Source organism: Sminthopsis crassicaudata, chromosome 4 (genome assembly GCF_048593235.1).
Source record: "Sminthopsis crassicaudata isolate SCR6 chromosome 4, ASM4859323v1, whole genome shotgun sequence".
Taxonomy (NCBI): Eukaryota; Metazoa; Chordata; class Mammalia; order Dasyuromorphia; family Dasyuridae; genus Sminthopsis; species Sminthopsis crassicaudata.
In genome coordinates this window covers 150,836,486-150,853,051 of record NC_133620.1, presented here as the reverse complement: position 1 = coordinate 150,853,051, position 16,566 = coordinate 150,836,486, and the positions used below count along the sequence as shown (strand labels likewise).

The window sequence follows — 16,566 nt, the reverse complement described above, 5'->3', positions numbered from 1 at the left end:
GTCTGTGTAAACGTAGGGTCCTGGGTGATGGGATTAGACTGGAGTCTGGAACTCCTAGGATCTAAGAGAGATCATATAGTATAAGAACCATAGTGAGTCTCAGGATCTCCAATAGAAGAATAATGAAAAGCTAAACTTTGCTATCTCAGCCTTCATAAATATACCTGTCTGTTGACACAGTTGTGTCGGACACACTCTTCCACACTTCTATGTTCTCCCTTAGCTTCCTTTTGTTTCCTCAGTTGCAAATCATGGTTGTACAGGAATGGAGAGGATAAAGAGAATTTTTCATCATCTTCTCAAACATATATAACTGTAATATCCGGGCTAGCTCTCTGGAGGACCTCAGGATCAGCCAGAGTTCTTGGTCTTTAGGTGGAGAAGTGAAAGAGGAAGGAGAGCCACCACGTGGTTGATCAAAGCTTGAGTCTGGAGTCTGGAGTCTAAAGTCTGGCGCCTAAAGTCTTCTCTGACTGAGAGCACTGTGGCTGAGAAAGCTCTGTGTCCCTCTCTCAGCCCTTAAATCTTTCAGTATGATTACATCACTACACCACATTGAGCATACACATGCTCAATGAATACCATGCTGTGATTCAAGTATACCTTTTTAGAGTTCCGGCCTGCTACATGTAACATACATTTGTCACAAAAACAAGCAGCAAACAATACTTTTGGAAATATATACTTGCTCTTATATTGTGGATTAGATTTTTGGGGAACTAGCCTAGGAACTTAAGGTAGACAATGTCCATGTGTAACTATATATTTAATTTCATATTTATTTGGACTCACATAAATCTATCTACTAGAAAATATGTAAGAGAAGGAAAACTCCCCCTCTTCCAGATTATTAGATAAACTGTTTTCAGGTGAGTATTATTTATGAATATATGTAAGTTTGGATAATTGTGTTTTGTACAAAAGTATACTCTCTATATACTATACACATGTAGTTTCTATTATGTCATTACATAAGGAAAAATTTTAAAATGGTCATTTGCTTTTGAATCCATGAAGGGAAAAAAATACGTATGTCTAGATTCTTTGCCAAAAGTCTCTTTAAAACAAAATGATCTGATTCTACTCTTATGACAAGAACATATTGTACTGGAGTAGTGCAAATCACTACTTCTCTGTATCACAAAGACTTCTCTGATTGGATGACAGGAAATAACTGCAAGATTTGAGCCTCTGTGCAAACAGATCTGCTTTTGGTAACCCTGATCAGTGTGCTTTTCATAATTATTGCAACTCATTCATGACTCAATTCTTAACTGTGCTTATTCTTTTTATAAGTGTTAGAAAGGAAGATATCCACAAGACAAAGTAGAGAGGAGCTGATAAGAAGGGGAGTGCTTAAGGAATTGCCTGATCAAGGTGAGGAAATTAACACCATAAATTAAAAATATTGTCGTCCTAAACTCTTTGATGCTTTCTTTCATTTATGTGAATATTACATCTATAATAGCCATAGCCAACAAGTTAAACAGCAGCCCTATCAATCTCTTGGTCAATAAATAGACATTTATTAAGAGTTTACTATGTGCCTGACACTGTGGTAAGCAAAAAAGTACTTGAACTAATCACACCTGACCAACCTGGAAAAGCAAAAGTTCATAAGAGGTATGAAATTTCAGAATGAACCAGTTGCTGTCATATTTTAGTGTAAACTCAGAGATCTGCAAAGCTCTCCCTGGAGTGGTAGAGGCACACAAAGGGAAAATGTGTGCCTTTCATTTCTTCTTCCATCTTTTTTTCTGAACTGACTCTTAGCATTCTGCAAGAAGCAAATTCAATGGCTTGGAAACAATTCCCTACAGTCCTATTGACCATGCAAGTAACCTAAATTCTCTATTCCAGGCGAACCAATAAGGCATGAAAAAGAATGGAAACCAACTTTAAGTTCTCAGTTAAACAATTTTCTTCTCCTTTTCTTGCTAAACTCATTTTCCCACATCTGTCTTCTCTTGAAGCATTTATTCAATTGAGAGATTCTTTTCTCTTATCCATTCACTTACATTTGTCATTTTCAAGTACTTTTCTTCATTTCTTTATGTAAAGTGCTTTACAAACTTCAAAAAGTTTAAATACTGACTATTGGTTCTTTATTCTTTAACTAGCTTCTTTAAACTTTCCACCAAGACTCTTATTCATTAGACAGAAACTGTTGATTGTTTAAAGGCAGCAATGTGGTTTAGTGAATAGTACGCCAGACTTTGAATCAAGAAGACCCATTTTTATGAGTTCAGATTTGGTCTCAGATATTTACTAGTTGTATGACCCTAGGCAACTCATTCAGCCCTATTTGTTTCAGTTCCACATTTGCAAAATGATCTGGAAAAGGAAATAGCAAACTAATATCTTTGCCAAAAAAATCCTAGAAGGGGTCACAGAGTTGAAAATGACTGAAATGCCTGAATTTTTCTTCCATTATAACTATGATGAATTTTAAAAAATTCTTTTTATTTTAAAAAATTTTCCCTAGTTATACATATATATTCATTTTTTAAAAAAAATACACATTACTTTATGAATCATGTTGGGAGAGAAAAATCAGAACAAAAAAGAAAATTATGAAAAAAGGGGAAAAAAACACAAGTGAATATAGCATGTGTTAATTTATATCCAATCTCCATGGTTCTCTTTTTGCATTTGGATGACATTTTTCACCCAAAGTTTATTGGTATTGCCTTGGATCACTGAATCACTGAGAAGAACCAAGTCTTTTATAATTGATCATTGCACAATTTTGCTGTTACTCTGTACAATGTACTCCTGGTTCTGCTTGTTTCACTTAGCAGCTATTCATGTAAATCTTTCCAAGCCTTTCTAAAATCAGTTTGTTCATTATTTTTTGTAGAACAGTAATATTCTGTGGCTTTCATATGCCATAACTTATTTAGCCATTCCCCAACTGATGGGCATCTACTCATTTTCCAATACTTTGCCACCACAAAAAGAACTATTGCAAACATTTTGGCACATATGGATCCTTTCCCCTTCCTTATGATTTCCTTGGGATACAGACCCAGTAGTGGCACTGACGGGTCGAAAGATATGCACAGTTTTCTTTTGTATGTAGTTCCAAATTGTTCTCCAGAATATGTGGATCACTTTTTTTTTTTTTTTTTTTTTTTTTTTAATAGCGTTTTATTTATAAGATACGTGCATGGGTAATTTTTCAGCACTGACTCTTGCAAAACCGGTTCCAACTTTTCCCCTCTTTACTCCCACCCCCTCCCCTAGATGGCAGTAGATCAATACATGTTAAATATGTTAAAATATATGTTAAACACAATGTGTGTATACATATCTGTACAGTTATTTTGCTGCACAAAAAAAACTGGACTTAGAAATAAGGTAAAGATAACCTGAGAAGGAAAACAAAAATGCAAGCAGGCAAAAATAGAAGGAGTAGAAATGATATGTTGTGATTCACACTCATTTCCCATAGTCCTTTTGCTGAGTGTAGCTGATTCTCTTCATTATTAAACAATTGAAGAGAGCCATGTTCATCATAATTGATAATCATATAGTATTGTTGTTGAAGTGTACAATGATCTCCTGGTCCTGCTCATTTCACTCAGCATCAGTTCATGTAAGTCTCTCCAGGCCTTTCTGAAATCATCCTGCTAATCATTTCTTACAGAACAATAATATTCCATAACATTCATATATAGTTGGATCATTTTACAACTCTACTAACAATGTATTAGTGGCCTACCATGAGAAAATTTTAATGGCACAGTGCTGGTTCATCTAATATCACTTTCTTCTTTGTTTCCTAACTACTGCTACAGTATATCCTTATTAATGTACTTTATTAAAGAAGGATTATTATGTATCTTGAATGTTTCATAATAATAGAATTCCTTCATCTATTAAACATTTTATCAGAGGTGCTACAGCATTTTTTCTAAGAAGCCGCTTGAACAGAAATGACATGATCTTTTTAAGGTTGTAGTAATTAATAGTCATAGTAGTACAGCTGAAGAAGAAAAGCCAGCTACTGGTTATGTACTCAGTCGTTTTCAAAAAAGATGACAAGCATATTTTGAAGAACATATGCCACTTTCTCGGAATTCTCACAATTATATATTATTTTTTCATTTGAACATCTGCCCTACCAAGCATTTTGTTAACTATAGTTATGAATTAATTCATGCCATCACTAATTTCTTTATACCTTTCAAGCTGTGGTTTTTCCTATTATATCCTACAGCATCAGTCTGTCAGGGGCAAACCAAGCAATCCTGAAATAGTAAGGGTAGGAGGTGTTCCTCTAGCATTTAAAAAAAAAACCACAAAAAACCCATCCTTCAGTAGACTGTATTCACAGTGACTTTTGTGATCTTTTTGGAGGCGTTGGGAAAGGGGAGGTATTTTCAGAGTGCAAATTAAGAATCCATTTTATAATGTCAACTCTGAGCTATTAATTTTATCTGCAAAGTCAAAACATCTCTTTGTGCCTTTTTATTTATAAATCTCTAAAAGAAAGACAAAAATTAGAAATTTAGTTCAAAGACTAGTCATTCTATGTGGGTAAAGATCAGAAAGGCCAAATCTTTGTCTTTTTGTCAGAAGAATAGCAGACAAGATGGGGAGAGAATTGACTTTTTTCCAAAAACAGAATTTAAAATTAACAGTTTAAAACTGTGTTTAGTATACTTTAGGTTTTTATTCTCCTCTATCTATGGTGATACTTCCTTGATATACTAAGGTCTATTGCACCAACTCATGCTTATTTCTTTGTTTTGCTTTTCTCTTTTAACTTTTGCAGCTCAATATTAAAAAGCATAAAGGGATTTATCACCTTAAAAATAAGCTGATATTAGAACTGTCCGGGAAATTGCTGAAGTTTACTTTAAACTTCTTTTTTTTTTTTTTTAAATCATATACACTCGGGAACATATATTCTATAAAAACTTACCTCATTCCTCAAGGCTCTGTATGGTGACTGGAACAAGCATCAGCCTTCCAGTTTTCAGCCAAGTGGTTGAGAAAGTAGTTTTCTGTCATCTTTCCAACAATAATTATCATGAGAGTTTCAGTCTGTTTTTAGCTCTAGCCCAGAGACTGGAAGCTGTTCTCTGCTTGGTTAACAGCCTCTTCTTTTCAATGATGAAGAATCATTCCCTTACTTTAGTTTTCTTGACTTTCAGTGCACTAGATAGTATGAGAAAAGTTTGCCCTCCTATAGAGTTTGTGAGGATGAGTATTAAAAAAAAATTCTTTTTGATAAAAATGGTCTGCTTAGCAGCTATTTCTAGGTGCTTCAGCATAAAGAGGTCTTTAGAGAAAAGTTCTTCTACAAATCCTAAAAAATTTAGTTGTCAATCATCCTCTTCAAAAAATATCTTAGGTGTCTCAGTCTTCTGACCATGCTTCTCTTCCCTATTTAAAGCTTAGTTTTCACACTGGGAACACTTAGGTGTAATTTTTGACCTCTTGAATAAATAGTTCTCTTCTTAAATGAATACACTTCTCTTCCCTCTCCTCACCTCCATCCCATACATATGTCTAGCATGAGAAATATGAGTAACCTTCATGGAAGTATGGATTTCAAGTGCCATTATTCTGTGCATAACCCCTTATTTAAACATTATTCATGATATGGTGTCAAGATTTAACCTAAGCTTACACACTTGAGTTTATAATTTTCAGCTTCCTATGCGTCCTCCTCAGTACTATGTAAACTCCTCAGACAAAATTCTTATTTTGTTTTACCTGGAATTTTCTCTCCAATTGATCCTTTTTCTCCTCTTCAAATCGCAGCAATTTTAGAATACAACTTTCCATTTTCTCAACTCCTCATTTTTCTCATATATGTAAAACTACTTCAGTAACTTTTATTTCAAGTTATAAAATTTCTTTAATTTTTTTCCTAAAGGGTAAGAGTTTTATTTACATGTTTTTATCATATGCAATGACTTTTACTTTCTGAGTTAAAAACAGACACTTCCATAAACCATACTCTAATGTTACATGTGGTATGGAACTGAACCTGATTCTTAAAAACTATGGTAGCTACATGCAAGTTCTATTGAGTTTAACCAAATAGAAATGATGTTGAATATGAGTGCAGAAATGAATTGTACACTATTTCAAAGTCTGATTCTTTTTGTACAGCAAAATAACTGTATGGACATGCATACATATATTGTATTTAACTTATACTTTAACATATTTAACATGTATTGGTCAACCTGTCATCTGGGGAGGGGGTGGGAGGAAAGAGAGGAAAAGTTGGAACAAAAGGTTTTACAACTGTCAATGCTGAAAAATTATCCATGTATATATCTTGTAAATAAAAAGCTATAATTTTAAAAAAGAAGAAGAAAAAGACCAATCTGCTGAAAATAATGAAGTGTTTGTGTTTTTTTTTTTTTTAAATAGTCTTCAGTTAAGTTTTAGTCTTCTGTGGCCCTCTTGTCCTTCCATAGATGACATGACATAAAAGATGATAGAAAATACTAAGAATCATATAGTTCTTTAATAAATTCATTAACAATTATGGATTCTCTTAATGTACAATCTGTATGCAGTGACTGAAAAGCTGTTCCACCCTTGGAGAAACTGACATTCTTGATTTATATTAAACAAGATACAGAATTTACAGCTAAATGAAAGTTGGACTTACAAACATTCTATAAAAGAAGTCAGTGAAGGAGTTGGCAGTTTTATTTTTTTGCCCCAAAGCAGCAAGAAATGATATTTCATGGGATACTTATCTGTCTCTCCTTTTGTAGTGTTTATATTGAGTATAAGAAATAAACCATCATAAAGATATTTCTAGCTTATGTACTATTCAATGCAGAAAATGAAGTAGAGAAATGTTATGAATAATTTGATAAAATCTACCAAACTAAGTCTATATATATATGTTTTTTGAGTAACTTTAATACAGGATGGGGAGATAACAGTAAAAATTTATGCTGGAAAATGATATTTTGGACCAAGAAATGAGAGACCAAAAGTTGACAGGCTGCTCACAATTCTCCTTGTATAATTTGAATGAGAAAGCTTAAGAAGAGAATCACCTGTATGCAGTCAGATCATCAGTTGATTAAAGGTCAAATCATACTAGATTTAAAGGAAGGATGTTGATCTTGAATGTGATTATAGCAGTTCCAAACTAAATTATATAAATATTTGACTCTGAAAAAAGGGAAATAAGTAAAATTAAGGAGTATTTCTGTCACTATTTCTTTAAAAAGTTTTTAATACTACAAAACGGTTGCCATAAAAATAAGCCAGGGGGACCCAGAAACGACTTAAGTCAGCAAATACTTGATTTTATTTTATTTTTTTGTCAAGTAAAGATAGATACATATTGGTCAATGTAAATATTAATTTAGAGTATAAGATGAGGAGCAGTGAGGATTGTGAGCAACATAAAATAATAACATAGTTAAAAGGAGAAAAGAGCCTATAACTGTCATAGCATCCAATTGTCATATTATTTTGAAGGCATTTTCAGATGACACTGTGAAGAAAACAGCATGGAATGAAGATACTTGTTAATTTTTCTAAAGTAATCTATTATCAAGAACAAGAGTGGAACCATTACATTCAGAGTCTATCATGGAAGTATTCATTGTTTTGTGGATGTCACATTGGTATTTAAGAAAATGAAGACGAAAATATAACAGCTGAATCTAATAATGTATCTTAGAATAATTCATGCTTGAAATTATGATTTTTATGCTATCTGAAAGTATGATCTTTAAAAGAGTAGAAATGTTCATATATACTTTCACCCCAAAAAAGACAACTAAGAAGAATTGAGTAACTACCAATCCATATGTGCCTACATTCCCATCTCCACTAAATTTTTTATGAATTTTGGCACATAGAGGATATATTAAATGAAAATATGAGAAAGGAACAGGTAGGCTTTCATAGATGATTTTTTTATAGCAAATCATACTTGAACAGTCACAGTTAATTAGTTCTTGATTTTTTTTTAAACATTAACATAAAAAAATTTAATCAACATCAAGCAAAACATAAAATGGAAATATATTCCACATAACATCATAGGATCATAAATTTACAACAGGAAGTGGGGCCCCTAGAGACTCCCTCATTTTCCAGATGAGAAAACTAAGGCCCAGACAGGATGAGTGGCTTGCCCAAGGTCACACAGATAATAAATGGCAGAGGCAGGATCTGAACATAAAATTTCTAACTCCACATATTGATGAATGTCATGGAAGATGTCTAATACAAATTCCAAACAGAAGAAATCCCTATGAATACATAAAATTCTCTAAACATTTTTATGAAAATGCCGCAGAATTAATTAAAATCAAGATTGAGTACACTTGAAACCAGCTTCATTGGGTTTCATAATCAATTGAAAGAGATGAGGTTGTGCAATCACATTGGGAAAGCAAATTGAATAAAATCAAATTATTGCCCAAACTTTGGTTGAAAAGGAAGCCAGTCAAGATAGTACATCATTAGTTATACTGGGGCAGATACTACAAATGGTCATATCATAGGGTTTGGGTTCTCCTTTTTGGTTATTTTGGTCCTTCCTTCCCTCCTTTCCCTCCCCTCCATCCTTCCTACCTCCCTTTCTTTTTCTCTCCCTCCCTCTTTCCTCCCTCCCTTCCTTCCTTCCTTCCTCCCTCCCCTCCCTCCTTCCTGCTTCCCTTCCCTTCTTCCTACCTCTTTCCTCCCTCCCTCCCTTCCTCCTTTCCCATCTTTTTAGCACTATTTTCCCCTAATGCCATATGCCTGCAAATCATAGAACACTATAATTTCAGAGGAAATAAAACTAATTTTAAATAACCCAAAAGGTATATGAAAAAACATGGCAAATGAAGGTAGGCTATGGAATATTACTAAGGAATTTTTTTTTTTTTAATATGTGACATAAAAGACAGGATATCTGTGAATGCAAAAGAATATAGGCTGTTCTCATAATGATGGTGATTTATGGTAGTTTTGCAAGCTGAATGTTCAATTGGCATCTAAAAGTTAATATCATTTCATTTCATTGAGCCTTTTATGTCACATATGAAAACATTAATTTTCTTTGCCAAGACGTCTTAAATTTTGTCCCATTTTTTTTTTGTTTCTAAATTTAAATACAAGTTATTATAAATCTATGAAGGAATTTCAATTATGGTTTGAATATAAGATATATAAGGTTCAGTAAAGTTAAACAGTAAAATAGTTTCCACATATTTTTTAACCACTAACCCAAGGCAAAGAAAAAAGAAAAGTAAGGTTAATTCGTTTTGTATAAATAAGTTATTTTCTGGAGCTGCTCAATCATACACAGTGAAAACTAAAAAAAGTTTGTAAGCCAACATGAATATATTTGAGAAATATTTATCTCTTTTCCACTTGAATTTTTCATTTTTATGTCATTTATCTCGAGTCTAAGTAAAAAATATTTCATTAAAGAATAAGGATCCAAGATTGTAAAACATTATTTCCATTTTTTTACCCTGATCACATTTTCCAGTTTTTAGTTTGAATTTGAATTTATATAAGGTTATGCTCTTTTGATTTTATTTTAGCACCAGATATTTCTACTTACAAATTAACATCTGAATAATTAATGCCTTTTCATTTCTGTTTTTTCACTCATGATATGATTCTTCAGTATAAATTTTTATTTTTATTTAATAAAATTTCATTCCCATTTTTTATCAAGTGTTTGAGGCAAGGCTAATAAGTTATACATAAAACTTTAGAAATTAATCACTCTTTCAGCATAGATTATTTCTAAAGTGGGAATATCTAAGAGTAAACACAGCTATAAGAAACAATGCTTAGTTGCTTCTTCATATTTACTTAATTAAAGCCATTAGTAATCTTCTTTTTCAAAAAGTGCTTTTATAAAGTACTTTTAAAAACATGCTTTTTCAAAAAAATTGGAAGTCAAGTTTTGCTTTTCCTTAGGCTCACTGTTTCTCACTCAGCCCTTATTTCCTGCTACTGGATTTACTGCAGACACCTGATCACCTTGAACCCCACTGTTTCTCAGAACCCCTAGCTAGGCAATCTACTAAACTTCATTCTCCCAGGTAGCAAAGAATATAGGTATGTGCCACCACTATCGATGGGCACAGACTCTTAACTTTTTTTATGTCATAGATCCTTTGTCCTACCTATCTATTTTTCTATCTAGAGTTGTAGACCTTTCCTCAAAATAATGCTTTTCAATTTATAAAGTACATAGGATTATAAAGGAAACCAATTATATTAAAATATAGTTATATAAAATATTTAAATCCCAAATTAATAACTCCATATGCAGGTTTATTATGTCACCTTTTTGGCAAAAATCCCCGAATCCTTTGCTTTGGCTTATTGCTCCAAGTTCTGTCTTCAGTGGATGTTTTATAAGATTTGAGACAATACATGTCTTTATATAGAGCTATTATCACACCCAAATGAAATATTAAAATTTAGAATTTCTTCCTAATTTTTCTTACAGACTTAGAAATAGTATAAAACAACAAATGTTTCCATTAAGTAAACTGAATTCCTGTAAAATTTCATTCATTACATAAACTCTACAAGTTTTGGAAGTAAAGGCTACTAGAATCATCTTGGACTATTTACTTTCATCTTTTCAAAGTGTAATAGTTGTGGAGTATTTTTATATTTAATTCTAAACTAGTATATGGTGGATTAGTGGTCTCCTCTTGCTTAAAACATATTCATGAAGCATACATATTATTATTTTCATTTTATAGGAAAGGAAATTCAAATAGACACAACATATCCAAGGAATCAGTAATAAATATGGAAATAGAACCAAATTTTCTAACTTTGAAGACAGTCCCTCTTCAACAGGAAAGATACTCTTTCTTGTAATTAGATTTACAGTTTTCATTTTCAATGGAAGTTCCAAATTCTGCACAAACACACACACACACACACACGCGCGCGCGCACACACACACACACACACGCGCGCGCGCGAGCGCACAATCAATATTTTTAAATGGTTATATCTCTTTGGTGATCTTTGGGTTCTTGTTAACCAGCAAAACAACTAACAAATCACAGACCTAATCTCTCAGAGTATACAACCTGCAAATTACTTTGACATTCACGATTCTTAAGTTTTTGCAATAAACTCTAAACAACATGGTGTCAGTGTTGTTCAGACTGAAAAATCCTGAATGAAAGACTTGGATTGCAGGTTGCCATTCTGTTCTGGATAGTATCCTTTGCTTTCACCTGCATGTGAGTGAAAAGCTGATGACACATACCTTGAATCTTTTTTGTCCCATTTCAGTTTGTCCATTCTTTTTTTTTTTGAGTTTATTGAGTGACAGGTCTGATTAATTTTATTCTTTTAAAAAAATAAAAAGCTACTAAATTAAAGAGGCAGATAAAGCCTTTCAGGCTTTGCAGTGATATGCTGTACCAGTAGAGAAATGTTAATGAATGTACTTTGAGTTTTCATGTTATATAGATATCAGTTTGATATTTTTTTAAATTGATGTTTTCCCAACATTTCTGTGAATAATAATGACATCAAAATTAAAATATCCTTTTTTCTCTAAATCAAAGGTTTGCCATGTGGGGTCACATGGCAATTATTATTATCATTTTTTTTTTTTTTTTTTTTTGCATTTTGATAACTGCGTTTCAATATAAATTTTTTTTTGGGGGGTAATTCTATTCACTTTATTTTTATTTCATTCATTTATCTTAAATTTTTAAAAACATTATTCTAAGAAGAGATCCACAGGCCAGAGTTGCCAAAGGGACCCCGACCCAAAAAAAGATTAAGACCCCCTGCCCTTAATTATCTTGATTCTTGAAAAAAATAATTATACGGATATGAAGACTCCCTCAGTCAATGCAGATATACAATTCATCTCTTTCCCCCTTCTCCTCCTTTCTCTCTCTCTGTCTCTTTCTGTTTAGTTGATGTGGACAAAAATACCACAAAACATTGAATTGATTTGGTGACCAACTTTTTCATGATTGCCTGGGAAATTGCCTAAATTTTTTCCATACTCTTGCCTCTTATTAAATGTCTCCAGCTTGCTAGCAATTGTTGCAACTTGTACTCAGATGGTGTAGTCTTCAAGAATCCAGGCTTCCTCCACACCCCAGTAAGATACTAATACAGGACTTTAGCTTACACAAATAATAGTTATATTGGTGTGCAATGCTGTCAGAGAAAAAAATTCTGACTGAAGAAAGTACTTTTAGAAAATGTTCATGTTTTCCCACTGATAATTTGTCTAACATTGTCTGCTATTGATGTATTTGCATTTGTGTTCTGTGTTTTACTGATTAAAATGTTTATAACATTTTTCAGGTTGTTCTTTTCATCTTTCCATTTCTTAGTGAAATAGTTAAATATTTTAAATGATAGACATAAAAATCCCTAAGCGGGAGGGAGCCTCCTTCTCCAAAAATGTTTATAAATAGGACATTTCCCCAATGATTTATAATGGTTTAGATATCATCTTTCTAAGAGATATGATTCTATAGCCTTTCTTCTATTGCCTGAACTTTTTAGTAAAATCTAATAAAATAATAGATTTTTCTTTTTTTAAGGGACTTTAAAATTCCCCAAGTCCTATAATACTATAGCAAAAAATGGGAAAAGCTGATTCTTGAGAAAGCTGTCAAGTTAGACAACTAGGTGTTTCTTTCCCCATTTTAGATGGAGATGTAACTGTAAACTTTGAAAATTCAAACGGGCACATGATACCCATCGGAGAGGAGGCCACACAAGAGGAAAATGTAGTAAAGTCTGAAGAAGGTAATGGCTCTTTGTCTGAAAAAACAACAACTGTGGAAGAAAAAGCAGAAGATAAGAAAGGTAAACTAAAAAGAAACTCAAGTCCTTTTTTCTTCAATATTGCTCAGCATTGAGCACTAGTCTTAGGTTATCAATACTGCCTCTAAGGTCAATAGTGGCTCTTGAAGCAAGAACTGGCTAGTACCTAAATAGATAGAAGATAACTAGAATTTAAGTAAAAGGACTTTATATAGCATATAAAGTAATTCTCCACATAGTTCCACATGTTCAAAATGAAATTATAATCTATCATACTAAGGAAAAAGTTCAGATTAATTTAGTTTCTTTAACCAGCATCAGCATACTGATTAAAATACAGCCTGATTTGGGGCAATATTTGCTGCTACTTGTGTCCATTATTTTAGAAATTTAGAAAATTATTTTTTTCAAAAATTCTGATAGTATCATCTGAATCAGTGCTTGTACCACAAACCTTTTAAGATAGTATACCTACAGTCGCTGGCATTCGGGGCTGCATATTTTCACACCAGAATGAAATATGAACTATTTACATAGCACCCATAATATAGATAAAACACCTGTTTGCTGCCTTCTCAGTAATTACAGTCTTGATTGTTTGCATCATTCTTAGATCTGAACAGGAAATCTAGTGGGTGAAGCTTTATTGCAAGCCTGAGTGAGTCCTGAAGCTGCAACAGATTAGATTGCCTTCAATTCTGGAAGGCTTACCAGCCTTCTTCAAACTGTTCTTTAGGGGCAAACAGGCAGCTACATGGTAAATGAAGCTTGGGACAGAGTTGTTCTATAGAAATTTCAGGAACTGAGCCCCCAGATTGTCAACTATTTCACTCCAATGCTTGCTACTCCAGCCCTTGTTTCCCTTTGTGGTCTTCCAAATATATCTTCTTAAGATGAAGTGAAAAAGACAAAAGAAGCAAAAAATGGTATCTTGATTTAAGGTCTTTTTAAAAAGTCTACTTACTTTATAACCTCCTGTCAAAATAGACTTTACAAATCAAAGGGAAATGTTTGACTATTCCTTATCCAAGTTTAAATTTTACCTTTAAAACATAGAGAAAGGGTCTTTGACTTCATTTCACCTTATGTATCAAAGACAGTTTTCTCAGTCCCTTTCAGATAATCTTAAGGACAGAATATGAGACTTTAAAAAAACATTTTAATAAAGGACAGAAGAACACAAAGTTAAAGCAGTCTAAGGTAAACAGTTGATAGAAATCTCCCAATTGAAATATGTAGCAGCATATTATTTTTTTAAAGTCCTATTGTCATGTGCTACCAAACTGTTACACTTCAAATCCATCTGTGACTTGTCTATTGAAAGATAATTTTCACATTCATGAAACATTTCCTTCATTGCCTAACAATGTCATCCTTAATGCTTACAGGGTTGTTGTGTGATGTCAATAGTCCAACTGGCTTGTCTTCAAAGAAAGCTTTTCCTTTATCTCAACATAATGAAAAGTTGCTGACAGCATTGTGTTAATTAGATTTCTGCAGCTTTGACATTCAAGAGAAAAAAATGGTGCCTACATTTCATAGGTAGATAGATTATTTCTTATATCTGTATTATAGTTCAAGACACATCAAATCTCAAAGAGATTGAAACTGCATCCTAAACTTGGTTAGTTTGCACACAAAGAGCTAGGATCCTCAGTAAATTGTAAACTGTGAAAAAGAAAATGATGGGCATTCTTTCTACATTTTGAACAATACTTTAAAAACTAACCTCTAAATGGTGTTAATTTACTCCATATTTTGGAATATCAGCATTATGCTTCCTTTTCAGCTTAAGCAAGGTTTCTCCAAAATATGAGTTTATCTGCTAATAGATGTATTCAATTCACTCAACTCTGCCTTGTGCTTTTAAACCCCAGGCTAATTTATACATATATACCTACCTACCTACATATAATTCTTAGGATATACATATTTCAGTTGAAAAACATCATTGTCAAATGGGAAGAGAAATGGTATGCATTAGATGTGAAAGTGGATGCATTGTCTCTGTCCTGGGGATGGATGTCTTGTGCAACGATATTCATTTGGAAGCTTTTAACCCTCTTTCATGTGTACCTTGATGCTCTTTAATATCTCTTATTTCCACATTGGAGTATTTTTTTATGTCAGAGAATCACTAGAATAGCAATTCTTAAACTTTTTCTGTCAGGGACCCTTTTGGCAGTCTGATGAAACTTTTGGACTCAGAATAATGTTTTAAAATACATAGCACTACAAAGGACATGAATTATACTGAAATATGAGGATAACAAAATCAAATTTCTGGTTTCTAGATAAAGAAATCTGTTTTATAGAGTTACATATATAGGTGATAGTTAGGTAGCTCTTTTGGATGGTAAGTAAGGGCTCTAGAGTTACTTTGTTACTGCATTAGTTTCTAGAAAGCTATCAGTCTACTACCATTTTTCTCAACAAGTTCATTTAAAATTGAGGGAAAATTGGTATACAATCTGCCAAGCAAAATTTGAATTTATATACCAGGAATCTGAAATTTTTTATTTGTCCTCAAGACTTGTTGATATTTTGTAGAAGTTTCAGTCTGGAAAAAGGGAGGACTTGCCTTCCATTTACATTGTCTATTAGAAGCCGTGGTCATAGCTATAAGTTGTGGGAGTCTTATACCTTATATTAAAATCACAAAATTTCAAAAAACTAGTTTATATGATGTCACTAAATTTATGTGATCAGAAAGAAAATTGATTTTTCCTCTTTAAATTGGTAGGCAACAACTCTTTAGCCAGTTAACAGTACTCTCTGGACACTAATTTTGGTCTATTATATTTCTATTTTGCCTTGATATGTTGTACAAGAAATAGAAGGCTGTTTTTTTTCCTCAAAAAAAAAAAAAAACCCAAAACATTACACATGAAAAAATACTTAAGGACAAGGACAGTGCCAGTATAAACATACAAGTGGATGCAGTATAAACTGAGCAGATAACTGTGTGGTGACCCACTATAAAAGAGCAAAGTCACAGCCTTCACTTCTGATGAGCCTAAGGGGACTTCCAACATTGGCAAATCTAGGGTAGTTTGTTTACTTTTCTCCCAGTGGGGATTGTGATTCCCAGATGCTAAAGAGCAAGCGGTTTTGTTCCCAAACTATGAAGTCTACTTTCTTGAGGATATGACGTTAAAGAAATAGCTTCTGGCAACAAACAGAGAGATCCCACGAGGAGAAAGAATGAGGCTTTAAATTTGTGATATATGTTATATGAAAGATTTGCTTGCCTTCAATATAATGTAATATAATATATAATTGTAAGCATGAATGTCATCAATAACAAAAGTTTGTTGAACACTTTTCACAACCTAAAGCACCATGTGAGACATTGCCTTTGGCACTGTGGATACATACAGAGAGGTATTTGACACATACTCTGAATCCAGTTTGGTAAGCATTTAAGTACTTGCAATATCTCATTTACTGAACTAGGTACTAAGGATACAATAACAAAAATAAGGCATTTTCTCTATTCAAGAAACTTACTGAAGAAAAGCATTGTTAAGAGAGGAAAATACAAGTTATATACAAAATATGAATATGTAAGGAATTAAGGGAAGGAATCCTAATAACTGCAATTCTTCCCACATAGGCAAAATAGTTTAAAGGAAAGAATGATCACCATGAGCTGATATAGTCAGTGAGGGTTTGAACATAGCTGGGAAACATTAATTGAGTTTTTATGGTATCCAGATCACTATGCTTCTGTGTGAATGGATTGCGGGGATGGGGGAATAGGATGGGGGATAAGATGGAGTGGGGGCCACT

The 16,566-nt window shown here is 33.0% G+C and overlaps 1 protein-coding gene across 7 annotated transcripts in view; it reads left to right on the top strand.

Moving 5' to 3' along the window:
- The window catches only part of PHACTR2 (phosphatase and actin regulator 2), a 326,455-nt gene that overhangs the window by 251,430 nt on the left and 58,459 nt on the right, over positions 1-16,566 (top strand). For 5 of the 7 annotated variants that reach the window (XM_074309630.1, XM_074309631.1, XM_074309634.1 and 2 more), the window contains exons 3-4: positions 1,297-1,377; positions 12,658-12,816. In XM_074309630.1, coding sequence (XP_074165731.1) covers positions 1,297-1,377; positions 12,658-12,816 — 240 coding nt within the window. The remainder of the gene's footprint in view (positions 1-1,296; positions 1,378-12,657; positions 12,817-16,566) is intronic. The other 2 variants (XM_074309635.1, XM_074309637.1) reach the window with 1 other exon arrangement.